General features: G+C 44.4%; 1 protein-coding gene across 1 annotated transcript; it reads right to left on the reverse strand.

Annotated features, from left to right (window-relative positions):
• Positions 1–5,342: 5,342 nt before the first annotated feature.
• On the reverse strand, positions 5,343–13,000 carry LOC120874070 (pregnancy-associated glycoprotein 1-like). The gene is made up of 9 exons (XM_040255193.1): positions 12,948–13,000; positions 11,911–12,061; positions 10,499–10,616; positions 10,287–10,405; positions 8,903–9,096; positions 7,864–7,974; positions 5,977–6,118; positions 5,793–5,891; positions 5,343–5,360 (listed from the first exon to the last, which is right to left on the reverse strand). Exons 1-9 carry the CDS (start codon positions 12,998–13,000, stop codon positions 5,343–5,345), a joined length of 1,005 nt encoding a protein of 334 aa, XP_040111127.1.
• Positions 13,001–13,710: the final 710 nt, after the last annotated feature.

Genomic DNA, 13,710 nt, shown 5'->3' on the forward strand with positions numbered 1-13,710 from the left:
TTTGGATCTCCTTTTTCTCCACCAGGTCGCCTCTATCTCCTCCTTCCCCCTTGTCTTCTCTACCTAACTCTGTGAATCTCTTTTTGTGTTCTGGACTGTGGAGAACACTTAGAGAATGGATTACTGGCTGGATATGTCTCTCTCCTTTTGATTCCCCCCTTTATACCCCTGGCCACCCCTATCTCCTTCCTCCCTCTTCTCTTCTCTGTGTAACTTTGTGAATGTCTCTGGGTGTCCCTCACTGTGGAGAAACTTTTCATTTTTAACCTAGATGTTTTATCATTGGTGCTGTATAGATGGAGAAGTCTTGAGGCTACTGTAAGAATAAGACTGAAAACCAGAGGCAGGAGGCTTAAGTCCAAATCCTGAGATCACCAGAGAACTGACTCCAGGGAACATTAATCGATAGGAGCTCATCAAACTCCTCCATACTTACACTGAAACCAAGCACCACAAAAGGGCCAACAAGTTCCAGAGAAAGACATACCATGCAAAATCTCCAGCAACACAGGAACATAGCCCTGAGCTTCAATATACAGGCTGCCCAAAATCACTCCAAACCCACTGACATCTCATAACTCATTACTGGACACTTCATTGCACTCCAGAGAGAAGAAGTCCAGCTCCACCCACGAAAAACACAGACAAAAGCTTCCCTAACCAGGAAACCTTGACAAGCTACCTGTCCAACCCCACCCACAGTGAGGAAACTCCACAATAAAGAGAAATCCACAAACTGCCAGAAGACAGAAAGGCAATCTCAAACACTGCAATATAAACCAGATGAAGAGGCAGAGAAATATCCAGCAGGTAAAGGGACAAGGTAAATGTCCACCTAACCAAACAAAAGAGGAAGAGATAGGATATCTACCTGATAAAGAATTCCGAATAATGAATGTGAAAATGATCCAAAATCTTGAAAACAAAAAGGACTTACAGATGAATAACTTGGAGACAAGGATTCAGAAGATGCAAGAAAGGTTTGACAAGGACTTAGAAGAAATAAAAAAGAGTCAATATATAATGAATAATGACATCAAAAACACGCTGGAGGGAACCAAGAATAGAATAACAGAGGGAGAAGATAGGATACATGAGGTAGAAGATAGAATGGTAGAAATCAATGAAACAGAGAGGAAAAAAGAAAAACGAATTAAAAGAAATGAGGACAATCTAAGAGACCTCTGGGACAATGTTAAATGCCCCCACATTCGAATCATAAGAGTGCCAGAAGAAGAAGACAAAAAGAAAGACCATGAGAAAATATTTGAGATAATAGTTGAAAACTTCCCTAAATTGGGGAAGGAAATAATCAGGCAAATCCAAGAAGCCCAGAGAATCCCAAACAGGATAAACCCAAGGCCAAACACCCCAAGACACATATTAATCAAATTAACAAAGATCAAACACAAAGAACAAATGTGAAAAGCAGCAAGGGAAAAACAACAAATAGCACACAAGGGCATTCCCATAAGGGAACAGCTGATCTTTGAATAGAAACTATTCATGCCAGGAAGGTATTGCAGGGCATACTTAAAGTGATGAAAGAAAAACACCTACATCCCAGATTACTGTACCCAGCAAGGATCTCATTTAAATATGAAGGAGAAATCAAAAGCTTTACAGACAAGCAAAAGCTGAGAGAATTCAGCACCACCAAACCATACATCAACATGATGTATGTATTGTGATGCACAATTAATTTTTTCTCACAGTATTTCCATTCCTATTTTCCATGTCTACTCAGTATTCTTCAGCTTCATGAATATAACGATTATTGATGTAGAAAACATATACAGAGTGAAGTAAGCCAGACAGAAAAACACCAATATAGTATACTAATGCATATATATGGAATTTAGAAAGATAGTAACAATAAGCCTGTACTAGAGACAAGAAAAGAGACACAAATGGATAGAACAGTCTTCTGAACTCTGTTGGAGAGGGCGACGGTGGGATGATTTGGGAGAATGGCATTGAAACATGTATATCATCATATGTGAAACGAATCTCCAGTCAGGTTCAATGCATTATACAGGATGCTCAGGGCTGGTGCGCTGGGATGACCCAGAGGTATGGTATGGGGAGGGAGGTGGGAGGGGGATTCAGGATGGGGAACACGAGTACACTCATGGAGGATTCATGTTGATGTATGGCAAAACCAATACAATATTGTAAAGTAATTAGCTGCCAATTAAAATAAATAAATTTATATTTAAAAAATGAGTAATTTTCACGCTGGCGGATGGGGACACAATTAGACTTGGTGCAATTTGAGACTCAAGGATTGTTCCCTATAATGCAGACGAGTACTATCAGCTCTCTGCTAAAAACTTGAAGGGCATCAACTGTACCTCCCACAGTTCTCTGTATGTAGTTCTCTCCTGTGAACTCTAATTATATAGAGTCATAAATCTCTCTTCTTGGGGAGACTGTTTGTCTTTGCCTAGGTACAACTTCCATGTATGTGTTGGAAACTATTTCTAGAGTTGGGGCAATTGTAGAACTCTCCTTGCTTGCTTCCCACCTCAGGAATCCATTCTCTGCTGCCAGATGTTTGATGTAAAACAATACTCTTTCATTTGTCTTTTCTACTTTGGAGTTATTTGAGACAGGAGGATAAATGTGTCCTTTACTCCTTTATGTCAACTAAAATAGAGGTCCCCCTGCAATCAGAACTCACCGAATGCCTTGTGAATGCTAGGCAATGACTTCTGTGCATGGTGCAAACTTGATTGGGGATATGTGTTGGAGCCTAGGGAGCCCCAGTCTTGCTGGAAAAATATGCCAATTACAAATAGTATTTGCTATGTGGTACGTTCAGTTCAGATCAGTCACTCAGTCATGTCCGACTCTGCAACCCCATGGACTGCAGCATGACAGGGCTTGCTGTTCTTCACCAACTCGTGGAGCTTGGGCAAACTCATGTCCATCGAATTGGTGATTCCATCCAACCATCTCATCCTCTGTCATCCTCTTTTTCTCCTGCCTTCAATCTTTCCCAGTAACAGGGTCTTTTCTAATGAGTCAGTTCTTCACATCAGTTGTCCAAAGTATTGGGTGTTCAATTTCAGCATCGGTCCTTCCAATATATATTCAGGATTGATTTCCTTTAGGATGACTGGGCGGATCTCCTTGCAGTCCAAGGTACTCTCAACAGACTTGTCCAACACCAGAGTTCAAAACCATCAATTGTTCATCGCTCACCATTCTTTATGGTGCAACTGTCACATCTATACATGACAACTGGAAAAATCATAGCTTTGATTATACTTAAATTTTCAGCAAAGTAATGGCTCTACTTAAAAAAAAATTGTATAGGTTTGTCATAGTTTTTCTTCAAACGAACAAGCATCTTTTAATTTCATGGCTGTAGTCATCATCTGCAGTGATCTTGGAGCCCCTGAAGTTAAAGTCTCTCACTGTTTTCATTGTTTCCCCATCTATTTGCAATGAAGTGACAGGACCAAATGCCATGATCTTCATTCTCTGAATGTGAAGTTTAAACCAGATATTTCACTCTCCTATTTCACATTTATCAACAGGCTCTTTACTTCCTCTTCAATTTCTGCCATGAGAGTGGTGTCTTCTGCATATCTGAGGCTATTGATATTTCTCTCAGCAATCTTTATTCCAGCTTGTGCTTCATCCAGTTGGGTATTTCACATGACATACTCTGCATATATGTTAAATAAGCAAGGTGACAATATACAGCCTTTATATACTCCTTTCCTGATTTGAAACCAGTCTGCTCTTCCATGTTCAGTTCTACCTGTTGCTTCTTGACCTGCATACAGATTTCTCTGAAGGCAGGTAAGATCGTCTGGTATTCCCATCTCTGTAAGTTTTCCACTGTTTGTTGTGATCCACACAGTCAAAGGCTTTGGCATAGTCAATAAAGCAGAAATAGATGTTGTTATGGACAAGGTGGTATAGCAGTGGCCTCTGGAGGAGGAAATGGCCACCCACTCCAGTGTCATTGCCTGGAGAATCCCAGGGACGGGGGAGCCTGGTGGGCTGCTGCCTATGGGGTCGCACAGAATCAGACACGACTGAAGCGACTTAGCAGTAGCAGCAGCAGCAGTGGCCTCTAGAATCTTGGGGGAGTCAGAGACACACACCAGTCAGCCTGAGCCCTTACCTGCGACTCCCACAAATATCCAGACCCAGCACAATTCATGGTTTTATTTCCCTGTTTTGGTAAATATCAAGGGATTTTCTCCTTAGCAGGGGACATGAGAGTTCATCCACAACCGAAGGGGCCAAGATATGAGGTTGCCATGAGGAAGGGTGTGGGGCAGGGGAGGACTGGGAGTTGGGGATACAGAGGAATGATAAACAACAAAGTCCTACAGAAGAGCATAAGGAAATATATTAACTATCCAGTCATAAACCACATGAAAAAGAATAAGAAAAATAATATGTATTTCTGTATGTGTATAACTGAATCACTTTGCTGTGCAGCAGATCTTAATGCAACACTGAAGATTAGCCACAGTTCAATAAAATTTTTAGAAAAGAAAAAGAATGTCCATAGTTCTCCTCTCTCCCTGTTTATTTCCTTCTGACTCCTGCTCCTTGTTTTCTCTGCAGAGAATGCTTGTTCTCCTCCTGTGTCCCCACAATCTGTACTTTATTAAAAAACTTTATTTTGTATTGGAGTTTAGCTGATTAACAATATTCTGAGTTTCAGGGGGACAGCAAATGGACTCAACCATGTATATCCATGTTTCCTGGTCGCAAAAATACCCCTCCCATCCAGGTTGTCATATAATTAACCAGAGTTCCCTGTTCTACACAGTAACCCATTGTTGGTTATCCATCTTAACTAGAACAGTGCCCACAACACATTCTTGAAGATTTAACTTAGGAACTCTGGGAGGCCTCCTTTGGCCCACACTCACCCTTTTTGGCCAATCCAGGCTTGGTTGAGGAACGTACTCTGGTTCCCCATCCCAGTCAGTGCATAGCCCTCATCACCCAGATTAAGTCCCCAGTGCCCCAATGCAGAGCACCTTGAGATGCCATTTGCATGGAATCCAGTACAATTTCACCTAGAACCAAGCAACCCTCCATATGGCTCCATGAGTTTACAGTTTTAGAATTCCTGAAATTCCCTCCCTTCCTCAAAGTCGTCTTTGAGCCCATCAGCCAGCTCTGAACTCCCACAGGGAGCTGACATGAATCCTCCACCCTGTGCTGGGGCTGAGCAGTCACTGTGCACCTTTTATTCACATTGGCATCCAGCCTCCCCACAGAGGGGTCAGGTATCCCAACTCACAAAGGGGCATCCGGCCAGAGTTAGGGGAAGATGCATCCGAGAACTAGGGTGACCATGTAATTTATCCAAACCAGGAAAACTGCAAGAAGGGAAGGGAGACTGTTAATCCTTATGGTGGGACAGCACCCTGGGAGTGTCCCCAGCCGTTCTCCTTGTCACATGACTTATTTCAAGGACTGCTAGAGCTGGCCTTCCGTTTTCATCCATCTGAGGGTTCAGATTGGACTGAAGCTCTTTGAACACTGAGGACCTGAGTGTTCCCCTCTCCTTGTGACTCCCACCATGCCAGCATGACGTGGCGTCTCCACATTTATTTCAAGATGATCAGTGTCCCAAACGACCCTTTACTCTCAAATGGTTCATGTTGTGGGAGGCACTGGCCCAGCCACAGGGCTCAGCAGCATCTGCAATAGTGTGAGATGGCCTGCAGAGGGAACCCTCTTCCCCGTAGCAGCCCAAGGGTTCCTGCAAGTTCCTATTTGAGAACCACCCCTCAGGGTCTTCCCCTCACCTTGAGGATGTAGGCTTGAGCTGGGACTGGGTAGTTGATACCATTGATGGTGAAGATAATAGAGGACAGGATATTGACTGCAAAACATGAAATGTAGTGCTGTTAGAGAGAGGGAGAGAGGTTGGCCCTGGGGATCCTTCTTGTGTTTGGAGACTGGGAGTGAGCCTGGGGCATGACCCTTCACCTTTGAACCCCTTGGCATGGCGCCAATGAGATTCTGGATGTTATTGACCAGTCTTCTTGGGCCAAGGATCAGTGATGTCCTGGTATCCACAAAGGGCTCACAGCCACCAGAACAAGCAATAAACTTTCTTTTCATGGAGATGCTGAGAGGCAGTGTGACTAACCAGGCATCAAGGTCACTCTGAGTCTCCCCAGAGGTGCCCCCTTCCCGACTGTCTCCTAAACAGCCCTTTGTCTCTTGCCCTCTTTTCCTTTGCTCCTGACATGGCACTTTCCTTGACATTCTTGAATGCAGTACTTGGATACACCAGGCTCTTTTGCACCTTGACACAAGCTGGTCTTCCTTCCTAGAGGAGCGCACTCCCCTTTGACTAGCAAATTTCTTCTCATCTTCCAGATTCCTGCTTAATTGTCATGGTTTCAGGGAAGTCTTTCCCTTGGTGTTTATCAGTCTCCTTTCTTGACAGTCTCTGTAGACACTTCCTCATGTCTGAAGTGACATGATTCAGTTGTGTCCGACTCTTTGCAACCCCATGGATTGCTTCCCACCAGGTTCCCCCGCCCATGGGATTCGTAAGGCAAGAATACTGGAGTGGGTTGCCATTTCCTTCACTAGGGGAACTTCCTGACCCAGGAATCGAACCCAGGTCTCCCGCATTGTAGGCGGATGCTTTACCATCTGAGGCACAGGAGATTCCCTCATGTCTAGCATGTATCAAAGTCACAATTCACTATGTGTGTGTCTCATTTCCTGTGCACCTGCCTTCTTAATGTGAGGGCAAGTTTTATTCTCATTGCCCCCTTAAAGTGCCTGGCACATTGTGGATGCCCAATGCTTGTCTGTTTAGTGAGTGAATAAAGACTGTGAAAATAATGAATGAGAAACATCCAGAGAGCTGTATCTGATTGGGAACAAATAACGGGTCAATCGCAGAGTGAAGATGGAGATTCACAAGGGCAGCTGATTCTCATAGTGTTGGAAGAGAGGGACTCCTCTGGGAGAGGGTGTCTGCCAGCACTGCACCTACAATCAGCTCAGACGCTGAGACCCTGGCCAGGAAATACATGACTAGCCCACAGAAAGTCCAAAGGACAGGTCAGCTTTTGTCTGAGGGTGTCACACAGAATCCTATCAATTATGTCTCTTGTCCTCAGGTCACTCCTGGATTCCACCTTCCTGATTCTCTGTTATAGCCTCTGCCCCACTGTGTGCCCATGAACTTGGAGTGTCTTTTTTATTAGTTGCTTTCACATCTTAAGACTCCAGCAAATCTCTCTAGACTTCTCAGTAGTTGCTCCCTTAGTAGACCAGTTCTCCTGATTTGCTCAAGACTTTCCCTGTTTTTTACCTGACATTTACCTGTACTGAGAACTTCCTTGGTCCCAGATAGCTCCCAGACAGTTGGTCATCTTATACCTCTCTTCAGGCTAGAGAAATTCTCCCTGATCCTCTGTTCACCACACTGTAGAGTCCTCTAACCATGCTCCACGCCTCACAGGGCAGTGGGTGCAATCCTCTCCCAGTGGCACAGACCTCTCTGGACCCTTTTAGGACCCTGGTAGAGCCCTGGTCAGAAGGCCTGGGGATTATGAACCAATGGGTTGTTTGTATATCTATGTGCTTGTGTGTTTTTTTGTATATGTGTTTGTATGTGTCTCTGTGAGTGCTTGTGTGTCTCTGACTAGCTATGCATGTTTTTATGTGTCTCTGTGTATGTTGATATGTGTCTGCTTGTGTGCTTCGATGTGTCCGTGTGTCAGTGTCATTGTGGGTGGTGTATATGTTTGTGTGACTGAGTGTCTGAGACTGCATTTGTGTGTGACTGCTTCTGTCCATGTACAGTAGCGGGAGCATCATTTGGGCTGACCCTCAGAGGGAGATGTTTACCAGTCCTTGTGTACACTCCAGTCACCCGTGTGAATCAATGGTACCCAGTTGAGCACTCCCTGGTAGGAGGATTTATACACCCCACCAAACATCACCACACTGCCTTTTGCCCTGCAGGTGTAGAGAGAAGAGGAGGGGGGGGGATCCTTGGAGGACAGTAACAACAGCACTGTCTGAGAGCTGTGCTGGTCCACCTATCAAGGCCCTAATAAGATCCCCATGTGCACACACAGAAATAGCGTCTAGGAGCGATTGAGATCCAGACCAAGGTCAATTCCTAACTAATGAGTGGCACAGAGGAGGTTAGAAGCTGAGTCATCTGGCTGGGATCCAGCCACTATATCTTCTGAAGATGCCCTACCTCCCGCGACCTGAGTGCTCAGACACACTCAGAGGACATGGTGCTGAAGCATATTGGCTTTCTCCTTGTCCAACTTGTCATTTTTCAGGAAAATCAAAGCCTGGGAGTTCTAAGGGTGTGGGTTCAGGACACCCAGATTTGGCACCACTGGCCTGTGACCTCTATTGTTCAAAGGGCCCCACACTCAGAAGGGACCCTACCCCTGCTCTCCTTGTCTTGAAATGCCTAATATTTCTTGAAAAAGGGGTCCCACATGTTTGTTTTGTGTTCCACACTTTCATTTTTCACTGGCTCCCACAAATTGGGTTGCTGGCCAGGGCTCCCAGCGGAATGCTAAGGAGAAAGGAAAGATATCCTTTTCCTTCCTTCCTGATCAAATCATAAGCAAATTGTATTGCTTTTTCCTCCAAGTTGTTTCCTGTGGCCTTCCATTAGTCTTCCTCCTCACTCAACCCCCTAGACCAAGTTACTGGTCTTGAGCCCAGGAACAGGGTTGTGTTCCAATAAAACGTTATTTATAAAGGCGAGTGGTGAAGCCAGGTACAGCTCTGAGGTTATATTTATCCTTGGTTAGATTATCTCTCAGGATTCTTCTTTATCAAGTGTTCAATAATTTTCATGCAACTGAAAGCATCTTATAGCCACTTTGGAGAGAAGGATTGTTCATCTCAAACTTACTTGCTCAAGTAGAAGGCAAAAACAGGCTCAGAAATGGCACCTTGATTCTTCAGGTTGACAAAGATGGGGATAGCTCCAAAGACGTATATGTTGGGGTAGTTCAAGCCCAAGATGCCATCAAAAGGTACATCCTCACACCCATATTCCACAATGCTTAGACTGAACAGCTGGTCAGTACTTACAAGATCCCCAATCTGTGGGAAAGAAGAGTGTTCCCTTGCAGATACAAGAAGTCGGGCTAGGACTAGGCTGGGGTGCATTGCCATTAAATCCTCAGAGAAGAATTGAGGCTGGAGTGTGTCTTTGGTGGACCTTAGATGGTTAGAACATGCTGGGAGGAAAATTTGTGTTTCATTTGAGAGAGGCTGTGGATTTTAAAACATCTGCCCCTCGGAAAAACACCACCTGAGTGAGGCAAATTGGCCTTGTGGCTTCTGTCCAGTGGGGCAACCAAGAGTCAGACCAGGACCCATTGGTGCCCCCTTGTGGAGAAAATCAGTCGAGAGCAAGGTAGCCTTTTCTGTCATGACTATGACCTAATGACAGGAATGGAGTGAATTCTCTGTAAGGTACTGTCGATTATGCATCTGTCCAGGAAGACAGACACCGAAAACATAGTCTTGCTTGCAGGGTTCAATGAAACTGATGCCTGGGAAATTCACTTTTGGTGATATGTGTGTATTTGTGCAAGTGTGTATGAGAGAGAAAGAGAGAGGGGGAAGTACTCAAGTACTTTGGGGAGGCAGGCCATACATTTTATTAGACTCTCAAAGGCATCCTAGAGTGAGAACTCATTTATCAGGCCCCTTGACATCTCTGGCCTCCAGTTTCTCATTATGGATATCTGAAGCCCTTGACTGCCCCCCGGGGTCCCCAGATCAGTTTTATCCTGTCCATAAACACGCTATAGCAATTTCAGTCCTGAAAAGCCAATCCAGCTCCACCGTTTACCACATGTGTGACCTCAGCAAGGCCCTGCTGTCTGCACCTCAGTTTCCTCATATGTCTCAAGAGCTAATCAGATCACCTGTTGTGTGACGTTGTTGCAGGATTAAACCAATTATTACCTGAAAGTGCCTGGAACAGTCTGTGAATATAAAAGTGGGTGCTTTTCCCATCTTCTTGCTCCCAGCAAAATGAGCCTTGAAATGCTCATGGGCAGAGGAGCTGAAAGTCCACATCTCAACCCACTCCCTGGGTTAGATAATCCATTTGCTTGTGTTACCATGGGCACTGCCTCCCTAGGGACAGGATCCTGTGGATAAGATGGTCAATATCTTTGGGAGTTAGGCTAGGAATGGTCCTGCCAGATGGTCCTGCATCTGTTTTTCAAGCAGGGGTCACTCCATAGCCAGTCCTGACTCAGCTTCTCTTTACACGTTACCCAAACAATGTTAGAAGCAAGAAATCCCTTCATGCTCCCAGATCCATAGGCGATCCTGAAGGTCTTTTGGGTAGGCCGGAAAGTGGAAGACTTGTAATGTCTGAACCTAACTTGTGTAGCTGCAGACATAAGAGATGAGTGTCAGCAGGTGCCAAGGGTGGAAACAGGGCCACAAGTGAAAGATGGTCCGGGTAAGTGGTGTCTGTACTCACAACAGGCTGGACTGGGGCAAAAGAGGGAGGGCACCCACAAGTCAGATGAGCCTGTGTCAAAGACAACCTGGAATTCCTGAGGAGGTGTTCCAATGGTGATGTTACCCACGTAGAGCATCTACAGATAGAAGGAGGGAGTGGAGTAGTGTAGAACTGGCTACACTCTAATCCCACACTGATGTCTCCCTCTGGGTGCTGTATAACTCTTGAGATCACTTTTCAACCACTGTGAAGCTCACAGCCTTTGATCACAGAAGGGCTTGCATTTGATATTTTTTTTCCTATGCTACATTGTATGCAGGATATTGATTCTATGACCAGGTGTTGAAGTGGTACCTCCTGCATTGGAAGCACAGAGGCATAACCACTGGGGATCTAGGACTGCTGGACACCCAGGAAAGTCTGAGGGCCTTCATTTGAAAAACTCTGTAGTCTCTTCAAACCCAGCCTTAGCACCCCCTTCTCCAGGAGGTCCTTCTTGATCAACCCCAGCCACTCCGTCTAAACTCAGACCACATCCAGTCAACACCAGTCAACACAAGTGACCCTTTCATTTGACGTGTATTTACTCTTTGCATATCTCTCAGGCTGGCATAGGCATTCTTGAAGACAAAATAAGCCCTTTTTCTAATTAACAAATCATAACCACTGTGTTAGATTCTGATGGCCTTACAAGGAATACGGGTCCAGTAACTTTTTTTCTGCTGTGGTTCTTGCATCTGTGGAAACTGAATTCCTCTGCCCGGTTATTCACAATTGCTTTGAAGTTGGTTCTACCTTATCATCAGAGATGGTTCACTCTTTATCTATAACTAGTTCACTCCCTTAGTTCAGAAGCAAATGCTGCCACCGCCGCCGGCGCTGCTGCTGCTGCTTTGCTAAGTCACTTCAGTCGTGTCCGATTCTGTGCAACCCCATAGACAGCATCCCACCAGGCTCCACCATCCCTGAGATTCTCCAGGCAAGAACACTGGAGTGGGTTGCCATTTCCTTCTCCAATTCAGGAAAGTGAAAATTGAAAGTGAAGTCACTCAGTCATGTCCGACTCTTAGAGACCCCATGGGCTGCATCCTTCCAGGCCTCTCTGTTCTTGGGTTTTTCCAGGCAAGAGGACTGTAGTGGGTCATCATTGTCTTCTGCTCAGAAGGAACAATCTCCCTCAAACTAATGACACATCTTTAACACAGAAATGGATGTTTACCAGCCATCTGGTAATTTCTGGGCCCAGTCACCAAGACAAGAGTTGAGGGTAATAATGCCTTCTCCTCTGTGTGGGGCCTCTTTGGCCCAGTGCTTCTGCCTCCTGCAGGAGTCCCAGCTGCAGGATACCACCTGGCATCTCCAGTTGAGCCCCAGTGGTAGGCTAGAGCACCATGGGGTGCTATGGAGCACCATCCTCCCCAAACACTCACATCCATGATGTTCCTCAGCAGGTAAATAGTTATATTTGAGCCACGAGAAGAAATCTGAGACAGTCTGTAAGCATGTTCCTTCAGGAAATTGTTCAGCATGTTTTTTTCACTGAAGGTATTTCTCATGGTCTTCAGTTTCCTTAGAGGTATTCTTTCACTGAACATTTGACAAAGAAAACAAAGAAGATGCTACAGTTAGATGTCAGTGTTAAGGTATAACTGTCATTGCAATGGCAGTGTGTATTTTCTAATCATTTTTATGAGGCACCTTATTATCAGAATTTTATGCATATTCCATGGCAAAGACGTAGATTTGAATAAAGATTCTGTTCTGTAATGTTGGGTAAGCCATGTGACCATGTGGGGTCTCAGTCTCCCCTTTGGTAAAACAATGGAATGTAATGAGAGGCTTGTGAATTGGCTGTGGTCACACTGCTCTTCAGATATAAAACAGTGTATAAATAGCTCTCCCAATGTTTCTCCAAGTTGAAAGAGAAAAGATAGTTGAAAAAAGAATCCAGGAGATAGAGAACAAGTTAGGGAAATGTAAAGGCTTGAGAAGGAAAGATGAGTCAAATGAAAAATTAAAAGAAAACAACATAGAGAGAAATACACTCAGAGCCTTCCAAAGGGATGGAGAGATAAATGATAGTGATACAGAGATGCAGACATAGACATAGACACACTGAAGTAGAGAGGGAACAAAGAAAACATGCTAAATAAAAGGTAGAAAAGTACTGTTCCACAGGACCACACCTACATCTGCACTGACTGTGCACTGAATAACTTCAAGGTGTTCCTATTTCAATAGGTCATGACATGACTGGACCCCAAGAGTTGTGCAGCTATGCAAATCTACACCAAGACCCTTGGGACCCACAGTTCCTATAGCAACATACTTATCAATAAGTAACAATTGAACTTTAAGATTGTCAGGGAAGTATTCTATTCCCTTCTAAAATGGAAGAATAGAATAATCAGATGAAAAGAAAAATCACAGAAATGAATATGATGTGGCTTACAGTTGCCATACTTACATTACTCTGCAATCTGAGAAGGCCACCAGCCCGAGGAGCACAAGCCACTTCATGCTTTTTTCCTGGCTCCAAGTACTCAGGAAAGATCAGTTTCTTAGCATGTAGTGGTGACCGGAAGTCCTTAGTTATATATGCTCTGACATACCCTAATTTAGGCCTTTAGGCCAATAATAAGTCTGAAAAAAACACAAAGGTCTCGACAAAATCTTTCCTTCATTAGTGTACTTGGTGAGTGGACTTTGAAGCTTCTCAGAATACAGAAAATTGAATTGCAATCTCTTCCTTGAAGCTTGGTTGGAAAATCAGACTGATCTGTATGGACATCTAAGAAGATGGAGAACCTTGACTACTTGAAGAAAAAAGCTGCTAAGAACATCATGAGAATGGATACTAAGGGCCATGCTCGACATTCATGGTTTCATGTCATCTTCCTAGCCACTTCATGAGATATGCATTGCTGTCTTCATTGGAGAGGAGATTGCTAGGAGGATAAGTTGTCAAATGTCAAAGTGAAGACTTCAGGGACAGCCTGGGGACATACAACTGGCTTTAGGTAGTGGGTCTAATGGCAGATATCAGGGGCGCCTATGATGCCAGTCTGCATCAAAGATTTAGGGCAGAGTAGTACTTCAATTACATGGTTTCAGTATTGGAAGAAATGTCATATGCATCCACAAGATATTTTATATCATCCAAAAATGTACAAGGAAATAGTGTGTTCTGGGTTCTGGGTTAAAGGCTTCAAAGTCAAAGTTGATCAAGA

This window comes from Oryx dammah, unplaced genomic scaffold (assembly GCF_014754425.2).
Source record: "Oryx dammah isolate SB20612 unplaced genomic scaffold, SCBI_Odam_1.1 HiC_scaffold_15, whole genome shotgun sequence".
Classification (NCBI taxonomy): Eukaryota; Metazoa; Chordata; class Mammalia; order Artiodactyla; family Bovidae; genus Oryx; species Oryx dammah.